At 37.4% G+C, this 23,342-nt stretch overlaps 1 protein-coding gene across 8 annotated transcripts; it reads right to left on the bottom strand.

The window, feature by feature from the left end:
- Nucleotides 1-1,629: 1,629 nt before the first annotated feature.
- On the bottom strand, nt 1,630-22,836 carry LOC127007811 (ectonucleoside triphosphate diphosphohydrolase 5-like). Of its 8 annotated transcripts, none has more exons than XM_050879195.1 (14): nt 22,568-22,791; nt 21,376-21,446; nt 17,806-17,929; nt 17,179-17,346; nt 12,068-12,147; nt 11,300-11,443; nt 10,343-10,454; nt 10,036-10,204; nt 9,424-9,564; nt 9,106-9,226; nt 7,086-7,170; nt 6,304-6,360; nt 5,833-5,939; nt 1,630-4,734 (listed from the first exon to the last, which is right to left on the bottom strand). In XM_050879195.1, exons 2-14 carry the CDS (start codon nt 21,442-21,444, stop codon nt 4,657-4,659), a joined length of 1,455 nt encoding a protein of 484 aa, XP_050735152.1. In that variant the 5' UTR covers nt 21,445-21,446; nt 22,568-22,791; the 3' UTR covers nt 1,630-4,656. The 8 variants fall into 8 exon arrangements, with proteins under 8 accessions (XP_050735152.1, XP_050735153.1, XP_050735151.1 ...); XM_050879196.1 differs by having other exon boundaries at nt 22,708-22,778; XM_050879194.1 differs by having other exon boundaries at nt 22,677-22,707.
- Between the last annotated feature and the right edge of the window lie 506 nt (nt 22,837-23,342).

Here is a 23,342-nt window from a genome sequence, read left to right as displayed (position 1 = left end):
CACATGCTGCCCACTCAATCACCGCCTCCCCCTCCACCCACGATGACGGGAACTCTGACTCTCCCGTGTGTGCTCCACAGTAGAAAGAAAGAACTTATTTACAGTGTGAACAAGTATTTTTTAGACATATGATAAATTGGCATAGGTCTGGCAGGGCTGAGGTGAGGGAATTCCCCTTGCTGACCCCCGTCCAAATGAACTTCATAGCTGCATGAGCCTGACTACGTATATTGATTTTGTGTTGACAGGCTCTGCTAATGGAATTGATGTACATATAAGGATTTGTTGCAAAAATCAGGTATGCAAAAGTACTACATAGTTTTAAGTGTGCATTTATGCTGCTTGTGACAATCATTATTGATTCAAGTGGGACAAAGAAAAAAAAAAATGCTATTGCTATGCAACAATTTATTGAGACTTCATACTTTCTAAAGGTGAACACTCTTCTTTTTCAGGAATCCAAAACATCATATAAAATACGAATAAACAATTAAGTTTGAATAAACAATATCAGACAAAAAAGAAGAAGAAAAAAAAAAAAGTTTAAGTGACAAAACCCACATGTCTTTTCTTCTGATAGGATCACAAATATTCCCCTAGAAGTGCCTACAAACAGAAAAAAAGCATCCTGGCAGAGAAGCTGGTGGGCAGTAATGATCTGCTGGGCCCCTCCTCCCCTCCCTGCCCACCCCACAGCCCGAATCTCACCACTAAGGCACAGCAAGGCTCACCTCTACATGGAGCTATTCCCATAGACATTCAAACATAATCTCTTAACTTGCTAAGTGTGGCATATCCATAAAAACAAATAGCTTGGTGTACTATGGAACGAATGCTTTCCTGTGTATATACTAGTTAAAACACGATTAGACCAGGCTTTTTCCTGTTCCCTAACTTCAAATTTTACCGTAATAATCTTACTGCCTTATGCTCATGAGTACAATGTGTGTCTGAAGAAAAGGTGTTGAGTGTGAGTCATGCATTCCCTCACTACATATAGTGCTAATTTCTAAAGCTTGATACTGTATGGAGAAAAAGTGAACATGATTTCTGCTTTTCATGCTAATGCGAAGATTAACACTCACTTTGCAATACTATAATTTTCTGTCACATGTACTATACTAATATTGCTGTACCATACATGAGCAAGAAGATTTGTGTTATCAAGCAAATTTTCAACATACAATTTAAATATACAATAAAACCCGTTTACATTTAACAATCAGAATAATCCCAGTACACACTGCACCATTACTCTCCACACTTGACAACAATGGGTGCCCCACTAAGCAATGATCCCTGATGCTGACTCATAAGGAATGTGAAAGAATAAGAAGTCAAGTTTTTTCTTCAGCCAATGTCTCTGAAAATCTGTAGATTCACTTACTCATCACAAAACTTTACCTCATATTATTTTTTCTCTACTAATTTTATAATGTAGGCCTTAATGAAAGAACATTAATATGTTACCTATTATGCTTGATTTTCTTAATTACAACAGTAATAAAAGTATGTTATTGAAATTCATTATATATATATATATATATATATATATATATATATATATATATATATATATCTATATATATATATATATATATATATTATATATATATATATATATATATATATATATATATATATATATATATATGTGTGTGTGTGTGTGTGTTCAGTCCTATACAACAAGGAACAGTAAACATTAGTGCTCAATATTTTCCCATGCTTATAATAAGTTTCCTTACTTCTGTGTTATGACAAACTCAAATGGTGAATATCTACCTGCAATAAATATGCATAAACCCTATGAATTTACTCTTAACTAAAGGTAGTTTTGTCCTCTGATGATCTCATAACCACTGGAGCCATACATCATAATTATGTAAGTTAATATCAAACAAGATTATCATGAGACATAGTAATAAATGACTGAACTACCACACCATCAACAATATATTACAGCATAATAATAAGGTAATATTATTATGGTCACATAACCTTTGGTTCATCACATTTTGCTGATATATATCCTACATTTTGATTTCATGAAAATAAAATTCATGAGTGACTAAATACATTACAGATATGAAAATATACATAATTTTCTTGCTAAAATTCTCAAAACTTTAAACATCAATTAAATTATGTACATCCATAGTAATGTCCCCTTTCCCATTCTGGACTTAGCTCAGTTAATGACACACCCGTTATAACTTTCTAGCATAAACGTCAACGGAATCACTATTAAAGCACTTCTGATAAAACTACTGATTCATACTTCACTCAGTGTTTGGTCAGCCACATGTGATCTTTGCACCTGCAGACATCCTACATACTATTTTGTTCTGAAGAGAAGACTGAAAGAACTCCAGCTAAAGAGGCACATATTTGCAGTCCCCAGATGGTGACTACCTTCATATTATTGTAAAAGCAGAACATCTTGACTGATACTTTGGAACAGCTGGGTAGTGTGGCCGCATATATTAAAAAATTATACCTTAAGGCGGGGTCACACAAGCTAGTTTCTCTGAAGTTTTCTGCAGATTTTCTTTGGATGATTTTCTGCCACGAATTTAACGTCGAGTTTGGTCACACAGAAGACTGTTGCATTCTGGGAAATATCAGCCAATGGCTTATCTTTAAGTTTCTGGATGATTTCAAAGCATGTACTGCCTGTTCTTTATAACGTTTGGTGTTTAACGTAGCTTTAAAATGAGCTGTCTTGACAGTTTAATGATAATTTCATGGAAAAAAACATCACTAATGAGTGTCATTGTGAAGAAATAGATGAAACTGTTCATAGTTTTCACTCAATCGGCCTTCAGGCGGGGGGATTCACTCTATGAATTTGCCTCTGACGAAAAAGGCTGACACGCCGGTATCCTATATGCTGATCAGATTTTTGCCGAGTCTCCCGTAAAATTAGGCCAACCCTGAATCTCCGCAGAAAACTTCAGGGAAACTAGCTTGTGTGACCGTGCCTTTAAGAACATTATTTTCAAAACCTTTCCTTTTGCTCAAAGGAAAATTATTGTTTCTGATTCTAAAAACTGTGCTGGAGTATTGAGTGGATATCAAGTGATCCATTCAGCTGAGCATACAGCACCTTTTTATTTCAATAAACTTATGCACACCATTGGGACTGGATTAATATTTTGTGGGGCCCTTGGCCATTATTCCTGACTAATTTTATGGGGCATTAGATCACTTTTAAATACTTTTGTTTTAAAACAAACAAATTTTTAAACATGTTTTAGAAAGAGGTACAGAGTGGGATGAATTCTGAACTATGGTGCACCACAAATGCATAAGTTTACCATTCTTTTTCATTCCTTGGCTTGTGGTTTTAGCTTAACGCATGCATGGCAAGAAGTGAGCTTGTTAGGACTGAATATTTTAAAGATGATGATGATGATGATGCTGATGCTGATGATAATCTTGATGGAGATGGAGATAATTTTATCATCTGATAAACATAATTCAATTATAAGCTGTTTAGTAAATGTACAGACTATTTTAGTGTTTAAGGCTAGTTTATGTTCTTTAATGTAATCATCTGTAGCACCAATGTGCTGTATTTCATTTAACATAATTCAAATCAATAAATTTATGTATTTCTCTACAAAGGTAATAAAATTCCTTCATGGTGATAATACACCCTGCTAATATCAGAGAATCTAAATACAGCTAACTCGATTTACGCGTTTGGTTTACGCGTTTTTTAAATAACGCGGGGTCCAAAATCCAAATAAATGTTTAATTTACACGTTTTTTCACTTATACGCGATATTTTATGGAGTGGCCACCAGATGTCTCACGCAACTGGATTCACATGGCGCCGTGGCCACACAGCTGAGCTCAGTTCTTCCCACACGCCACTTGAACAACATACAGTACCCACGCTGCCACGCTACTCAACATTATAGGGGTGGGCAGGTACCAGTACTAACGTTACCAGCTATACGGTATAGTACCGGTACCAGACTGCTCGGTACCGGTACCAATACTAGCCAGTCACTCCCGTGGCCATACAGCTGAGCTCAGTTCTTCCCGCGCGCCACTTGAACAACAATACAGTATCCACGCTGCCACGCTACTCAACAATAGGGGTGGGCAGGTACCGGTACCAGTACCGGTACTAATGGTACCAGCTATACGGTACGGAACCGGTACCAGACTGCTCGGTACCAGTACCAATACTAGCCAGTTGCTCATGGTGTCCCTCATTTCTTCCTCACACGAGTGAGGCTGAGTGGATATCTCGGTGATATGGATATTCTCTCTCTCTCTCTCTCTCTCTCTCTCTCTCTCTCTCTCTCTCTCTCTCTCTCTCTCTCTCTCTCCACTGAATGAAGTGAATATTTATTTTTCGATAGAAACCTACCTCTTGTTTGATTTACATTGTTTTTGCTTTACACGACCTCTTCAAGGACACAATACTCGCGTAAATCGAGAGTTACCTGTATTCTTAAAGAGTACAATAAGTCACATTTTTGTTTGGCTATGACAAATGATTATCGGATGATGTGATCTATACTTACATCTTTAAACAGCTAATAAATAAATAACAATCTTATGAAAGTGTATAGCTTTCACTGAGAATCTTAATTTCATTGATTCATTCAGCACTCCCTGCCAATCTACTACACACGCTTCTCAAATACCATTATTTATCACGTGGAAGGCCAGACCCAGGGCCCAGCTGACTTCATAGCTATCTATCCTCTTGTACAGCTGTCATGGAAGAAAAAAAAAAAAAAAAAAAAAAAAAAAAAGTAGGTGCATTAGTGTCAGCAAATTCATGATAATAATATTATTAATGATAATAATAATGATGATAATAATAATAATAATAATAATAATAATAATAATAATAATAATAATAATAATAATAGTAATAATAATAATAATAACAATAATAGTAATAATAATAATGCCAACAGTACTAATACTATGAAAATATCTAACTTTCAATAAAAGCAAAGTATACTCATGTGCACCATTTAGTGTATGTCTATAGCTATCACAGTAACTCGGATGTCATGCCACGCTGGCCGTGTCCCAGGGGAATGGGTACCTGCCACCACAGGCTCAAGGGTCACTTTTTTTTTCTTTTTTTTGTATTTTTTGCTTATTGTGCCAGTTGGCTTGCTTGGAGGGGCCTGATAGTATGGCCCAGCCCGTTGTGGCACAGGCAAGTACTTCTAGTGGCACAATCTTGCATTGGCTCGTGCTGCCCCCCTGGAGCTCATCTTTGATCCTAGAATCTAGAGTCTGGGTTGATGGGTGGTCTTCTGGACAGCATGTGGGTAGTCTTAGGCCACTCAGTGGTGACTGAAAAATCCCAGCTTGTGGCACCGGGCAGGGCGTGAACCTGCGTCGTCCTGGAAGCGGGGCTGTCATGCTATCCACTCAGCCATTGTGATGGAGATGAGCACCAAAACCATGTGCAGCTATAGCATACCCCTCTAGCTTTACCTTTACCTTTATAGCTACCTATCTATCATGTGCAGTGTGTAGTGTGAAGGCAGGCACAAATATGTTCATCTGACTGGGCCTGTTCTGTGCCGTGGCTAGTTGCCAGCACAGTGGCAGACTTGCTGAGACTATGCTACGTGAAGAGCTACACATTATAATTGTCTATTAATAATAAAAATCCCTATTTACATTTTCTACAAATGATAACATATTATCATTACTAAATAATCAATCAATGAACACACTACAATCAATGAATTACATAACCATATAAAAATGATAAAAAATAGAAGATTTCAAAGTTCTATAGCATGGCAAGGGATGCACAATGTACAAGAGCATGGTGAGACATACCTTCAGTGTATTGGTTCCCTGGAGGCCATAGCCTGAGGTCAGCAGGGTGGTAATGAAGGTGAGGTCGAGGCAGGCCAGGGGCTGCTCAACATTGGGGATGCTACAGGCTGAGGAGGTGAAGAAAATTAGTGTCATGAGTTTTTTTTTCATAATTTCATTGGACCTGTGAGGATATGTGTAAAAGATATATGTAGAGTCCAGTCTTGTGTAAATTTGTTGGAGTTGTGAAGGGTAAAGTTTCAGATATTTTGGTCTCCCTTCTCTGCATCGTGAAAGTGTTGAATAACAACTTTTATCCCTGTTCAGATCATTTCTTCATTACATTACATGGTTATAATAGCAATTAATACCCTGATATTGCATGATCTTCCCTAGGACTTTAATGGCCAGTGGATTAACACAGCATTGCAATGATGAACATTACAATTTTCAGAAGCAGCATGGCTGGCTCTTCAATGCCCAGTAACTTACCCTGTTGAGCTGCATTCAGTAACTCCTGGACAGTCAAGACTCCGCCTTTAAAAGGATCTATGAAGAAAAAGAAACCTTCAATAATTACTTGTTCAGGGAAACCATAAAAAAACAAATGACATGTGGACAAGTAATGCTCATGCACTTCATATTATTTATGTGATACAGGTAACTCTCGATTTACGCGAGTTTGGTTCATGCGTTTTTGAAATAACACGAGGTCCAAAATCCAAATAAATGTTTAATTTGCATGTTTTTTTCATTTATACACGATATGTTATGGAGTGGCCACCAGATGTCTCACGCAACTGGACTCACACGGCACCGTGGCCACACAGCTGAGCTCAGTTCTTCCCACACGCCACTTGAACAACAATACAGTACCCACGCTGCCACACTACTCAACAATAGGGGTGGGGAGGTACCGGTACCATTACCGGTACTAACGGTACCAGCTATACGGTACGGTACCAGTACCAGACTGCTCGGTACCAGTACCAATACTAGCCAGTCGCTCATGGTGTCCCTCATTTCTTCCTCACATGAGTGAGGCTGAGACTGAGTGGATATGCTCTCTCTCTCTCTCTCTCCACTGAATGAAGTGAATATTTATTTTTCGATAGAAACCTACCTCTTGTTTGATTTACATTGTTTTTGATTTACACGACCTCTTCAAGGACACAATACTCGCGTAAATCGAGAGTTACTTGTATATATATGTATATGATTAAAATAATATATTTGAAAAAATTAAACGACATTTGAGTTTCCTCACCACCCACCTATTAGTCCTCTCTCTGTAGCTTTGTCAAAGAAGTAGCTGAAGGCAATAACCTCCCTCGACTGCAGCTCCTTGGGTGAATGGACCTGGCCAGTGAAACCAAACACCGAGGGTGAGATTTGCTTCTTCTCCTTTTCATTAAATACTATCAACTAGGGTTGTAAAATTAACATTAATTTTGAACTGGGAAACATTCCATGGGAAATTTGGTAATTTTTGGGAATTTTCAGGAACTTTGAGGATTAAGAAAAATTTACAAGTTTGCCTAAAGTGCCTTTGGGCTTTATTTATTTATTTTTTGAGGTTGAGGTTCTTGATGCCTCTTAGGACTATAGTTTTAGGGGGCTGTTGGTGAATGTCCCTTCGCCTGGTGGTGGTGCGGTTAGGATTGTTTAAGTGACACCTATTGAGGCACATGCCGCCCTCCAATTAACCTAACCTAGCCAAAAAAAATAACCAGTCACTATAGGCCTGAACTCAGAAAATTCATACATACTTCCTTACTATTGAGCCTTTCTATACAACAAAGTGAGGTCATTCTTTGTTGATTTATACCATAAGGTGCTGGCAGTCATGTGTCTGAAGATACCCTAAACCTAACCTAACCAAACCTAACAAAACCCCAAACAGTTACTATAGGTCATGACCCAAAAAAATCATATAAGCTGCCTTACTAATGAGACTTTCTATACAACAAAGTGAGGTCATTCTTTGTTGATTTATACCATAAGGTGCTGGCAGTCATGTGTTTGAAGATACCCTAAACTTAACCTAACAAAACCTCATACAGTTACTAAAGGTCTTGACTCAGAAAATTCATATATGATTCCTTACTAATGAGACTTTCCATACAACAAACTGAGGTCAATCTATGTTGATTTATACCATAAGGTGCTGACTATCATGTGTTTGAAGATACCCAAAAATTAACCTAACCTAACCTAACCTAAGAAAACCCCATACAGTTACTATAGGTCTTGACTCAGAAAATTCATATATGATTCCTTACTAATGAGACTTTCCATACAACAAAGTGAAGTCAATCTTTATTGATTTATACCATAAGATGCTGGCTATCATGTGTTTGAAGATATCCTAAACTTAACCTAACCCAACCTAACAAAACCCCAAACAGTTAATATAGGTCTTGACTCAAAAAATTCATATATTCTTCCTTACTAATGAGACTTTCTATACAACAAAGTGAGGTCATTCTTTGTTGATTTATACCATAAAGTGCTGGCTATCATGTGTTTGAAGATATCCTAAACTTAACCTAACAAAACCTCATACAGTTACTAAAGGTCTTGACTCAGAAAATTCATATATGATTCCTTACTAATGAGACTTTCCATACAACAAACTGAGGTCAATCTATATTGATTTATACCATAAGGTGCTGACTATCATGTGTTTGAAGATACCCAAAAATTAACCTAACCTAACCTAACCTAAGAAAACCCCATACAGTTACTATAGGTCTAGACTCAGAAAATTCATATATGATTCCTTACTAATGAGACTTTCCATACAACAAAGTGAAGTCAATCTTTATTGATTTATACCATAAGATGCTGGCTATCATGTGTTTGAAGATATCCTAAACTTAACCTAACCCAACCTAACAAAACCCCAAACAGTTAATATAGGTCTTGACTCAAAAAATTCATATATTCTTCCTTACTAATGAGACTTTCTATACAACAAAGTGAGGTCATTCTTTGTAGATTTATACCATAAAGTGCTGGCTATCATGTGTCTGAAGATACCCTAAACATAACCTAAACTAACCTAACAAAACACCAAACAGTCACTACAGGTCTTGACTCAGGAAATTCATATATGCTGCCTTACTAATGAGATTTTCTATACAACAAAGTGAGGTCACTCTTTGTTGATATATATATATATATATATATATATATATATATATATATATATATATATATATATATATATATATATATATATATATATATATATATATTTAAAAACAGATTAGGAAACACTGAACACTATACCTGTTTCTGGATGATGGAAATGCAGCTTTTGATACACTCCGAGTGGTCAGCAATGGGACGGTTCTCACCCAGCCTTCCTGCTTGCCCACGAACCTCCTGATACTTGGGCACCTCTGGGCCTCTGTTGAAGAAGTGCCAATGAAGGAGTAGAAATGTAGAATTCTAATACTGAATCTATTTACTATTGCTAATGAGTATACACAGTTTAGATATCTGACAATGTGTTTGGTCAGTCACAATTTACACCATATAGATACTACTCAACTGTCACTTTATAATAGATTTGCTTGTCCTTGGTGCCACGTGTCTTGGCCTCACCTGACTGTGTAGGTCTCTCCTCCGTAGGACCACTGGTAGTCAACAATGGGGTTGACACAAGGGGAGCGGATGATGCCATCCTTGCCTTGATGCCGCATCAGGATAGCCTTGCGTGCTGCCATCAGGCCCAAACCTAAATAGCTGGTGAAAACAGGAAGCATTAACTAATACCAATGGTAAAAATATTTACTAATAAGTTTCATGTCTGGGATGAGAGGAAAAGGACAAACTTACATTTCTTTAACCACTGCAATTAGCAAGGAAACAATGCAGCATAGAATGTACATTAGGTGTGACTTCACGAGCATTAGCAGGAATACAGTGTCCCCTTTATTTGTCATCCCATCATTCAATGTTTCACTCTTTCATAAGCAACATTTTGTGTGCAAGTAAGTTCAAAAATTTCTCATTTTTTCATTCTTGAGACAAAATACTTTCATAACAGCCATGCTGATGAAGTCTTCATTGAATCATTTTTTGCCAAGTCTATATTAGTGATGAATAAAGGGGACCATGTTTATTTTTTTGGTCTGTTACTAGTGGTAAATAGTAGATGTTTCATGTCAAACAACTGTTCTGTGACTTATATGAATTGGTAATCCCATGTAGTACCTGTGAGTATAGAGATTAAGGTTTTTGCGTAAGAGAGAGATGGAGGTGAGGTAGTCTGCTGGGGTACTACTCATGGTCTCGCCCTCCACAGGCACAAAGGTGATTTGAGTTGAGCCTCCGCCCAGGTCCATGGCTACCAATGTGTCCTTGGGATTTCCTGTGATGCGGTCTGGAACAAGGGCAGAAAAGAGCATTTACATTATTACTTGCAGATACATTATTTCAAATGAGCACGACCATCATCATCACCATCATTGACTGCCAGTCCTGCATGTCCTGAGTCACCTTTCCTTCTGCTGCAACTCACCCAAAAGGTAGTTGACAGTGAACCAGGAGAAGATTCCCTCATCTCGGCCATCCATGATGCCAACAGAGTTCTCTGTGGTGTGGAAGCCAGAGCTGGACAACACCTTTTTCACCTGAACAGAAGTGTAAGTTTAATTTTCTCATAACATAAAAAGTTATATATTGATCATAAGATTCAGAGAAGTTATCACTAGTTGTTCTCCCCATTCACCTATCACTCTTTTTCTTATTGATTTGAATATGTCTATGTCATTTAGTTAAAAAGAAACCAGAACTGAACAGAATAATCCAGGTGATGTTTCATAAGCTTGCTAAGAGCACTTATTCTGCTTATGCTTTTAGAAATAAATACTAATATTACTATGTTAGAGCAGCTCCTGACATTAAAGCAATCACTCCTGAGATAAAGGTCAGAAATTCATTGCACATTCAAGTCAAGTCATAGATAAATTAACATTCTCAATATCATCAAAAAATGTAATTACTAAAAGGGATATTTTGTCCATCACTTGTTGTGCGCCTCCGTGGTGTAGAATGCCGCAGGCCCGGGTTTGAATCCCAGCCTGAGCAGTGAGCAGCCCACCCAGCTGTTCATCCTCCCTTTCAGGCTGGTAAATAAATTAGTATCTCTGGAAACTGTGGAAGCTAAACTGCAGACACACTCACCCTGTGGCTTAAAGGCTAATTAAACAGAGATGAGCACCAAGGCAACACACAGCAACAGTATATGCCCTAAACTTTATCTTACTTTTACTTGTTGATGTTAACTGAGATAGTATGCTGATTTCTAGTTGCACCTTAATATTTGGTATGTACCTTAGTTTAATGAAGTAACTGTATTTTTTTGTTCAACTTTCTCTCATTACCTTTACATACTACCTAGGGTTTATGTATTTTCCTCATACTACTTCAGCATCACCCATTGCCACATCCGAAAAGTTAATACACTGAGCCTCACCTGTAGCAGCAGAGCCTCAGCCTTTTCATTGGGCAGAAGCCTCAGCCCTGCAGTAGCCTTCAGCACCAGTGGGGTGGAACTCCAGTACTGCTCAGGAATGCGTTCCCGAGCCAGCTGCAGGAGGGGAAGGAGGGACTCGGCTCCCTGAAACACCACAGCATGGAGCCAAAATAAAGCACAGCACATGAATAAGGTAATAATAATAATAATAATAATAATAATAATAATAATAATAATAATAATAATAATAATAATAATAATAATAATAATAATAATAATAATTATAGTCACAGTACCGTACTTGTTTTTCCAAAGTGTAAATTCTTCTAAAGAATTAATTAATTAATTAATTAGCACTTAAAAACACCTAATAGTAGGTACTACAAATAATGAAAGGTAATCCCAAAATTTCTAAGGTGTTGTAAGGCACTGCAGACAATGTGCTGGATGTTAGTGTGAAAACTTTTCCCTCAACTTCGTGCTTTTTGTTAGCAGCAATCATGTCACTCAGAAGACCCCATCGGTTACCATGTATATTGCCACTGTCCACAGGCAGTACATTATATTTCTTTATCTTTTTTTCAAGCCACTATAATAATTTGCATATCGGCAAGATAAAACCAAGCAAGAAAGTAACTCCTTAAAAAATAAAAATAAATAAATAAATAAATAAATAAATAAATATATGCAACATTACATTGAGTGCATGCCAGTTTAAGTCCAAATGGGCACAACACAATGCCTTTCCCTACCTGCCACAGGACCTACCTTGACAGGATCATCAGCATAGCTTGAGAGCCCTGGCTTAACCTCATGCCAGAGTTGATCATCAAGCTTCAGTGAATTGTCTGCAAGTACAAAGGAATTGGATCAAGGGAATATGTATTTACAGAGTAATAAAGTACTACAGTAAAGTAACTTTTAATCTGATAAGTGTGGTAGATTCAAAGCCTAAAGCAAACCTGAGACACAATTAAACTCTTACCAAGTATGATCCGAACTTAGACATATATCATATGAGTATATACAGCATCTTTTTAACAAATGTTGAGAAACACCGATGGATAATAGATATCAAAGATATCACTGAACGAATAGTATTGCATACTTAGCAAGACCATCAAAATCTCACTGATACAATGGTGTGTGTGTGTGTGTGTGTGTGTGTGTGTGTGTGTGTGTGTGTGTGTGTGTGTGTGTATTTACCTAGTTGTAATTTTACAGGGCCTGGGCTTACACTCGTGTGGTCCCGTCTCCGTATCTATAATCATCCAACTTTTCCTTGAAGCTCTGCACACTCTTCGCCGATACTATTTCTTCACTTAGTCTGTTCCAAACCTCTATATTTCTTTGTGGGAAGCTATATTTCTTTATGTCTCTTGAGCATCTTCCCTTCCTCAACTTTTTACTATGTCCTCTAGTATTCCTGCTGGAAGGTTCTTCTCTTAGTAGCAATTTCTCGTTATCCACTTCTTCCATTTTACTCAATAGCCTATATATTTGTATCAGGTCTCCTCTGTCTCTTCTTTGTTCTACTGTTGGTAAGTCCATTTCCTTTAGTCTCTCTTCATATGTCAGTCCCTCCAGTTCTGGAACCATTTTTGTTGCCATCCTCTGTATTCTTTCTAGTTTTTTTATGTGTTTCTTCATATGTGGAGACCACACTGTTTCTGCGTATTCTAGTTTAGGTCTGATCATAGTAGTAATTAATTTTTTCATCATTTCTTTGTCCATGTAGTGGAATGCTATACCTATATTTCTCACCATGTTAAATGTATCACCGAAGATCCAATTTATATGACTTTCTGGTTGCATAATCTTGCATTATTACTCCCAGGTCTCTCTCTTCATTTACTTTCTTTAATATTTCACCATCTCCCATTTTATATGTCCATTTTGGTCTTTCTACACTTTTTCCCATTTCCATAACATGACATTTCTTCACGTTGAATTTCATCTCCCATTTCTGACTCCATTTCCAAATCTTGTTTAGGTCTTCTTGCAGCTCCTTGCAGTCTTCACTGTTTCTTATATGTCTCTGCAGTTTAGCATTATCTCAATCCTCCTTTATTTTATAGTTTCCACAGCAGTCTTGAATGTGGAACTTTGTCAAATGCCTTCTTTAAGTCTAGGTAAATGCAACCCACCCATCCGTCTCTTTCCTGTAATTTGTCCGTCACTCTTGAGTAAAAGCTCAGCAAGTTTGTCACACATGAGCGGCCTTTCCTAAACCCATATTGATTGTTTGTGATTAGATTATGTTCTAGAAATCTCATCCATTGTTCTTTTATTAATTTCTCACATATTTTACATACTACGCTGGTCAGAGACACCAGTCTGTAATTTAGGGGTTCTTCCTTTTTTCCACTTTTGTATATAGGTACCACTTCTGCCCTCTTCCACTCCCTAGGCACTGTGCCAGTTTTTATTGAGCACCTAATGATGTCATATATCGGGCCGACTAACTCATTTCTGCACTCTTTAAGTATAAAACCTGAAACTCCATCCGGTCCCATGGCCTTCCCTTCTTCCAATTCCCCCAATAGTTTTTTTTATCTCCTTTTTATCCATTTTGACCTCTTCCATATATACATCTAAGTTGTTTTCTTGTGGTTCATTAAATAATGATTCTTTGGTAAACACTTGCTGGAATTTTTTGTTAAATAATTCCGCCATGCCTTTGGGATCCTCAATCTCTACATTCTCTTCAGTCAGTCTTTCAATTGTTCCTCTTGATTTAATTTTTCCATTTATAAATCTATAAAATAGTTTACACTGTTCTTTACACTTTTCCACAATATCCTTTTTGTATCGTTTCTCTTCTTCCTTTCTCACTTTCACGTACTCATTTCTCGCTGCCTTAAAGTCTTCTTTGTTTCTTTGATTTTTGCTTCTTTTCAATCTTGACCACGCTTTGTCTCTTTTCTTTTGCCTTTGCACATCTTGCATTAAACCAGTCCTTTTTAGCCCTCTCCCTCGGTCTGTATTTTGGTACAAACTTCATAACACCTGTGTTGTACGCCTTCATGAAAATATCATACTTTCCTTGAACTTTGCTTGTACTCATTAACTCTTTCCAATCCATTTCACCAAAAAACTTCTTGAGGTGTTCCACCTCTGCTTTCCTATAGTTTAATCTATTGCTTCTATAAGTCTCATCTTGTTCCCTTCCTCCCTCCTCCATTTCCATCTCTATGAGCACGTGATCACTTTTTCCCATTCTTGTTTTCCAAGCTTACACTCACTATTTCTGCTTTTCTTTCTCCATATTCTACTGATTTTACTAATAACTCTTTCTTTATCATTATCACCACTCCTCCTCCGCCTTTGCCCATTCTATCCTTCCTCCATACATTGTATCTTCCATCTAACTCAATTTGGATGTTTTCTTTTAGTTTAGTTTCAGTTAGGCAGTTAGGGTGTGTGTGTGTGTGTGTGTGTGTGTGTGTGTGTGTGTGTGTGTATTTACCTAGTTGTGTACTTACCTAGTTGTGTGTACTAGGCAACCAGGATGGTTATTTTTGTGTACCAGAGAATGTTCATGTTAAAAAATGTAGCAGTGCTTCATTCTGCCAAGAGTAACCTACCTGTATTGTAATCTGAATCCATGAGACAAGATGATTTTCCTTGTTTTGGTAATCATTTTGTTATTAGTGAGGGGAATTTTGGTCCAAGCTTCTGTGTAGACTATAAAATATATATATTCAAAACTAGGTAAGATATGTCATCAGGTTCTGTGTACACTGACATTACAGACGAGGGAACAGGGAGTACATCTTGGCAAATTTATCTATGGGATATACACACTGAGCAATTACCTAATCTAACGGATACTCATGCCACAGACATTCCAACATTATATGTCTAAATTACAGTTAACTTCATGAGCTGTAACTTTCTGTTCACTACTCCAGAACATCAGGTAATGGGTAACTAAATTTTGACTCAAAAAGGATAAAAACTACTGAAAATGTTAACTGGATTGTTAAAGTGGGCATGGCCATCTATTCATGCTGGTATAGGTATGACTGTATCCACTGACTATGTAATTATACATTTAACATTCTACAAAGTGCATCATTTCAGTCACAAATTATGATAGGCAATATAATTGGTCACAATGAATTTTAAAATTTGCCAATTAAATACTCTGAGCTACTATATACTGATAACACTGTATTTAATTAAAGTTGCATAAAAAATAAGTCAGCATCACAAAAAGTTTTTGCCCATGCACTGCATACTAATTAGAGGTAAGGAGAAACATAAGGTAAGACATATTACAAAATGAATCAGGGTACTTGTAAGTGGTAGCCTGAGCCATTCAAATCAATTAATTGTTTCCTAGTGATAACATGAGTAATCGTGTGTGTAAATTATGAAGCCATTCACTTTACTATTTGAAGGTGAGGAGGCTAAGAGAAACAAAGGCCAGACAAGCCCACCACATACTGCAGTAGCACAGAGGGATTAGAAAGGGATGAGAAGAAAGACAAATTTTACCATAGGAAGAGTTATTAGCGATGAAGCTAAGTGGACCCTTGGCCACCACATTTCTGGCATCCCCTCCACCTGTTAACAGAATCAGTCCTGCTCGTACACAACCAATGATTCCCTCACCAGCTGGCCATTGTGGCTCTAGTCATTAGTTCTTTTATTTAAAAATACATGAAAAAAAGTTTACAAGTTAAATATTTAAGGAGAACAACACATGAACAAATTATAGCCATTATTTAAAAGAAAATTTGAAAATTTAAAAAAAATAAGAATGCTACAAGAGCTTTAAATTGTTACATGATTAGAGTAGGGAGAGATTAACACTAGCTGAGGAGCATGACCCAGCACTATTAGAACAAGGTCAAAATGACTCAAGCATAAAGACATATACAGAAGGCATCACCACAGGCAGTGTGGAGAAACACACCCAGATGACAAAACCTTAAGAGGATGAGCTAGACAGACAAACAAATAACAGTTGCATAAAAAAATGTGTTTCAGACTTTAAAAAACTGTCATGCTTATAGCATTTCCTCCTCATCATCTACTGTACAATTGGTAGTTTCAAATAACTGATTGCTAAACAACTACCCTCTTGCCTCTACCCAAACTTCATGCTACACAACACTTCAGTTTCTCTCATGAAGGCTTTATAAGTCCCTTGACAGAATACACATGGAAACAACAGTGAGCTGATGCAAGAAGAGCATTGAAGCAAGAGGACCTGAACCCCTACTGCTTAGAAGCACCAAGGCATAGATATAAAGAATAAATGAGAGATGTTTATGAAGGTGGCAACCTTTACTGCCTTCTATGATGAGCTTGCCATGGGTCCAAACACACAATGAGTAGAAAATGGGGGAAGGGGAGTTATCATGATGAGATTCAATTCACGTAAGTTAGGTTTTTGCATCAAGATAATCCCAAGAGCAGATAACTAAGACTATATTGCCTAGCTAGAGTGAAGGGAAAGTTTTAATTTCAAGGAACTCACACTAGCAGTGAGCCATGATTGTGACTTTAAGGACACATGCCATGCGATCCTCCACGGAGTAGCCTAAGTTATCTTCCCATCCTCTTACTCTCCTGTAGAAAAGTTTTCTGACTCCCACATCTCCCCTGTTATTTTTTTATTCATTTATTTACTATTTATTAATTAAGCTATTCACTGCATTGAATATTAAAGAGTAAGAATTTTCACTAAGGGAGGGATAAGTTCACATAAAACTGAAGATATATTTCCTTTAGGCTTTAACTATATAAAGACTTTACAGCTGCAGAGAACTAAATCAATCAAGTTGCTTTATTACAACATGCCCTCTTCAGAAAAAAAGACAGAACTATCATCAGTGTAGCATTCACCCTCTTAAGATAAAGCTGACCTGAAAGACTCTTGAAGAAAGTGAAGGCCAAGACCCGAGAGCCAGTTGACCCGGCATCTAAAACAACAGCATGGACCCTTTCCTGCACTCCAAGGGCAACCGAGACACGGTCCAGAGAGTTAACGGTGTGTCGGGCACTCTTCAGGAGCCATGTGTTGTTCAAGGTTACTGGAAGTGACATGACCACCATGAATCTCCTTTTGCCACTGCTCCTCAACATCTTGTTTTTGTGATTCAATTGTATGAAAAGTGCCATGAAGGTGACTAATTTGAGGAATAATTAACTAAATTGTGGAAAAGGTTCTCCTGCTAAGATCACATTAGTGACTTCTACTGTACTGATTTAGCTTTCCACACCAAGTTTGGTTATTCAGATGTGATGTACACTTCATCAGTTACTCATTTTGTCACAATGTTGAGATCTAGTCATGTGTAGAAGGTTTCATTTAAATTCTCAACAAGGATTGAATTTATAAATTTCCCCAAATACAAACAATGTATTGCAATATCATACTAATACAAATACAAAGGTAAAGATTGACTTCCTAACATAAACACTATGATAAATTAAACACACACTTTATTATTTCATATAGTACACACAGGTAAAAGGATTGATTATCTTACCCAAAGTAAGGATTAAGGTGAGGAACAAGACGATAGCATAGAAGAGGAAGCGCATCAGCCGGAAGGAGCTCATGGTGCTTCCAGAGGGAGAAGCCTTCTTTTGGTGCAGAAGGTCACCTCCAGTCTGTGGGCAAACAATCTACATTTGGACACTCATCCCTTAACAGTTGCTGCTACTCCACACCCTACACTGGCCACTGTTTCCTATAGAGGTTCCTTCTTTGATATTCTTCCAGTTTAAGATTAATGAACCCTTCCATTACTTATTTCTGATCATATTAAAGATCTGAGTCTGTCCTCTAATTATGTCTTCTAATGATACATACAATTCTTCACCTACTTTGATGGATAACTTGAAAAAGAATGATCAATCATCACATAAACAAACTCATAGGTATATTAATCAAGCGTAAATAAATGTCAGAGTAGGGCAGACTGGTACATTCAGCTGCCACAGTTTGAGATAATAATCCACTAAAAGACATTATTTCTCAGTTCTTTTTCGGACATGTAATGGGGAAAAGCAAAACATAATTCATTTTACTTATAAAATAGTTGGGAATGTTGAAATGTATGGGTACTGTTATTTTCTTTTAATTTGGGAAATCTAATTACCATTTCCAAATCAATAAAGAGGTCATTGTCTGTGTGTCCATCCAAAGACATTGGCACATGTTTAGGCATCACCTTTCGCGCCCGCACACCACTTTCTTCCTGTTTTCCAGACATATTTATGCACTTGTCACTTCAGGTCAATGTGCTATTCCTTTTACTCTGTATATATTGTACAAAGGTTCAATATCTTCCTGAAGGTGTAAAGACTTGTATTCTTGGTTTGGAGAATGTAGTGAGCACTTTTTTATGTTGCCCACAAGAGTAAACTGCATAAAAGGCTTGAAATAATATTTTTACACATCAGTGCTTTCAGTTTCCTGAAGTCATACAGATGATCTAGGTTATGAAAGTATCTATCTTTTTAATTAAAAAAAATAAAAAAATAAAAAAAAAATATATATATATATATATATATATATATATATATATATATATATATATATATATATATATATATATATATATATATATGAAACAGACTACCTATCTAAAGTTTAAAAAAAACTTCAAACAGTGCACTGAACTGATAAAAAAGATAAGAATTTTAAGTGGCACATTGGAAACAGGGCTGATGAGGGACAACAGAAAGAATGTGAAAAAGCCAATGATGTGTCAGTCTGTCCAGGAAAGTTGTTTCTATTGCAATAGCAGCACAAAGTTTTCTTTCACTAAGGTTCCATCATAACTGGAGTTGGATCTCTTCTACTGTACAGAGTTCATTAAACTGGGGTCTTTTGATGATGGAGTATATCAATAGCACTTCCACATTCTTAAAACTCACTAAAACTGCTTCATTTCCTCTCAGACCCCCAGGCCCCCCAACCCACATATGCTATTGATATTGATTCAGGTGTGAGCACACCTGGAGATAGAGACTTGCAGCTGGCAAGTGCTGTGGAGTTACGTACACTACTTCTTTAACAACCATGAACACTTTTAAGGTTACATAATTCTCACACAAAAGCTTCACATATTATCTGGTCCACTATTTGTCCATTTTATCAAACTACTTATCTGACATTCTAATATAATCATCACTCATGTTATCTACCAATCTGTTTTATGTAACTACTTACCCAACTCTCTGAGGCATAATTATCAAGAATAACAAACAGATGTGAATATATACTTGCTTTCACCTTTTCACTGGTTGTGAGACAGCACATTCTCCTCTCTGTTTAGTAAACCATTATGCTGAAAATGTTAGAAAGGGTCCACACATACATGCATGACTATCTTTCACTTATATAATGAAGAGGTGTAAATAAGGATCAACAGACAGTTATAAAACCCTAGATCAGCCATGATGAATATGTCATTCATATAATATTGTCCTACAAGGTTCTCCTGTCAGTTCCATCCTGTGGTTTCTTAAAATCCATGAAAGCAGAATACAGCTTTCTACTTTTTCCTAAGTATTTTCCTGTTTGATTTCTTAAAGACAGCTATCACACCAATATATGCAATACCATGCAATGGAAACACACCAAAAGCAAAGTGAATTTTGATATAGGGCACCATGATTGACTAAATATACTAGTAGAAAAAAAAAAGCATATAATTATGGTAAGAACATACAGCTGCTAAAATACCAGCTGAAGGAGTAGAGCTACATGTAACGATTACAACTAATGAATTTTTATGACCGAATGCAAGGAGTACCTGTATCCTGGCTGTTAGATACTCCTCTATTCGTATTTGGTCTAACAACAGAATCTTTGGGAGAAGCACCAATTTTAAGCAGGCATGAATGAATCTTGAAAAAAAAAAAATAATAATAATAATAATAATAATAATAAAAAAAATCCAAACTTAATCATATTCTAGCCCAATCCAATCCTATCCTAGACATTATTTAACTTCCACCTAACCAACTCGAACACTACACTGACAATCCTAATAGGGCATGATAACTTACGAATCACACATTTGCACAACCACTAGTTACATCCCTCTCTATGTAGGCTAGGCTATCAATACAATCAAGTTTGCCTCACACATTGTATTAGTATTTTCAGAATATTACTGCTAGTAATACTCTAACAGTAAAGTTGATATTAAGAGACTCGGCAGCTTTTATTCTGGATGTGCTGTGATAGGGTAGTAGAGGCATGATAAAAAAAAGCGACAGACACATGAACTTGGCTAACAAAACCACAAACTTAAATGGTAAATCTGTTTTCTTCAACATACAATAGGGTAGTTATAGGCTGACGTGGCATTCTATTTGCTATCATATGCACTATTAAAGCAAAAGAGTATATACTAATTTTCAATATAATCAAAAGTCAAAAGGTAGGGTCCAGTATAACTACATTTCAATTTGTGAGATCAAACTATTTTTTGGGGGGGGATTTTTTGAGATAGCACTCTTAATTAATGTTATGCATTTTTGGTGGAAATCACTGTATCTTTCTCTTAGGCCTTCTATACTATTTAATGGCAATGTGTAATTACTTGACAGGTTAGGTAAGATTGATCAGTTATTTGACAGATAGGGTAATGTTGGAGGCATATGCTTTAGCTGCAAGTGGCCTCAGTGATCATCTCCATCACATTGGCCCTTGAGCCTGTGGTGAATAAGAACCCATTATTATGCCAGGACATAGGGCAAGTGTGGCAGATGGGTTACCAGATAGATCTGATGGAAACTGCATGTTTTGCTATGAAAAGGTGAGGGAGAGGGGGGCCAAAATATACAAAACTTTGCTAAAAAAATGGGGATCACACGAATGAGAACCAGCTAATAAATGTTAGTTTCATGTATTAAACCAAGAGGTAGTTATATTGGACCTTTACCAGTTAAAGCCAGAAGTCCATGTCTCTTTTGGTGGGCTGCAATATAATAGTCAGGGGTCAGATCATGTCCCAACACATGCTCCTGCACATTAGGCAATAAAGGTAGCTGCAGCCAGGCAAATTTCAATGTCAAACAAACAAACTAAATTAACAAACCTCATCTTTATTCTGGCTATATTTGACATGCTGTAATGCGGTAGGGTGTCGTCCCAACCCATGCAGCATTACTGGATCATGGAGACAACCATAGACAGATAATTTCTCAAGAACAAAACCACTAATTATATTAAAAAATCCATGCCTTGACTTTGATTTGTCTGAGAATGGTTTACTGGGGTGGTTGGGGGATGAAGTAACATTCTAACATAATGAGAATCAAGGGTGAAAAAGGCTGCTTGAGGCATAAAAATTAAATCGAAACCACACACACACACACCGAAAAAAAAAAAATCCATATCTTGACTTTGATTTGGCTGAGAATGGTTTACTGGGGTGGTTGGGGGATGAAGTAACATTCTAACATAATGAGAATCAAGGGTGAAGAAGGCTGCTAGAGGCATAAAAAATTAAATCGAAACCACACACACACACACCGAAAAAAAAAAATCCATGTCTTGACTCTGATTTGGCTGAAAATGTTTTACTGGGGTGGTTGGGGGATGAGGTAACATTCTAACATAATGAGAATCAAGGGTGAAAAAGGCTGCTTGAGGCATAAAGATATAATCGAAACCACACACACACACACACACACACACACACCGAAAAAAAAAAAAAATCCATATCTTGACTCTGATTTGGCTGAAAATGTTTTACTGGGGTGGTTGGGGGATGAGGTAACATTCTAACATAATGAGAATCAAGGGTGAAGAAGGCTGCTAGAGGCATAAAAAATTAAATCAAAATCACACACACACACACACACACAAAAAAAAAAAGATCCATGTCTTCTTGGATACATTCTACGGGGGTGGTTAGTGGTCATTGTGGCGTACTAGCACATAAGCTAATAAAGGAGGTGAGGCAGGCATCTACTGGCAGACAAATCTTAATAACACCACCACAAACTAACAAACCCAATTATCTTCATCTGATTTGACATATAATAGGGTAGTCAGAGGGGTAAGGTGGCATCCCCGTGCACAAACTACCATAGAGGAGGAACAGGTAAACAGGGTAGTCAAGGGGTGAGGTGACATCCCAGTGCACAAACTACCAAGGGAAAGCCAGCAACAAGTAGGCGAATTTTAATCAAAGAAATAATAAATCCACGTCCTAGGCATGACGGGGACGAGGGGTCAATCAGGGGGGGTCAACGAGGCCACTGCCACGTCCCCGAAAAACTGACCTTTCTCTGCCTCACTCCCTCCATCGGGTCACTCTGGGTCACAAGTGTTTTGCCAAGCACCAGCAGCCTCTCTCAGCCTACACACTCTTCCCTGTGGGCATCAACGTACTAATAAGTGCAATCATGGTGACGGTTTATACCTCCACGGTCACTATCTTTTCCACGTCATGCTCGCTGCACCACCACTGCCTCCTCCTACTCCCTCCTCCCTCACTATCAACACCACTCCACTAGTCCACCTCCTCCCTTGTCCCTTCCCCTACCGGCACTTCCAATCATTACAATCTCTAGATCTACAACCATTACCTACAGTCATTTCAACCTCTACGCAAGCTCTACCTCCACCCCTTCACCTTTCCTACCAATCATTACAACCTCTACATCCTCTACCTCCACCCCTTCACCTTTCCTACCAATCATTACAATCTCTAGATCTACAACCATTACCTACAGTCATTTCAACCTCGACGCAAGCTCTACCTCCACCCCTTCACCTTTCCTACCAATTATTACAACCTCTACAACCTTTACCTACAGTCATTTCAACCTCTACAACCATTACGTAGTCATTTCAACCTCTACAACCTCTACCTCCACCCCTTCACCTTTAATTCCTACCAATCATTACAATCTCTAGATCTACAACCATTACCTACAGTCATTTCAACCTCTACGCAAGCTCTCTTCACCTCCACCCCTTCAAATTTTCCTACCAATCAACCTCCCAACCTCTACCTCCACCTCTCCTTTACAACCATTACGTAGTCATTTCAAC

Source organism: Eriocheir sinensis, chromosome 36 (genome assembly GCF_024679095.1).
Source record: "Eriocheir sinensis breed Jianghai 21 chromosome 36, ASM2467909v1, whole genome shotgun sequence".
Classification (NCBI taxonomy): domain Eukaryota; kingdom Metazoa; phylum Arthropoda; class Malacostraca; order Decapoda; family Varunidae; genus Eriocheir; species Eriocheir sinensis.
This window is presented reverse-complemented; position numbering and strand designations above follow the sequence as displayed.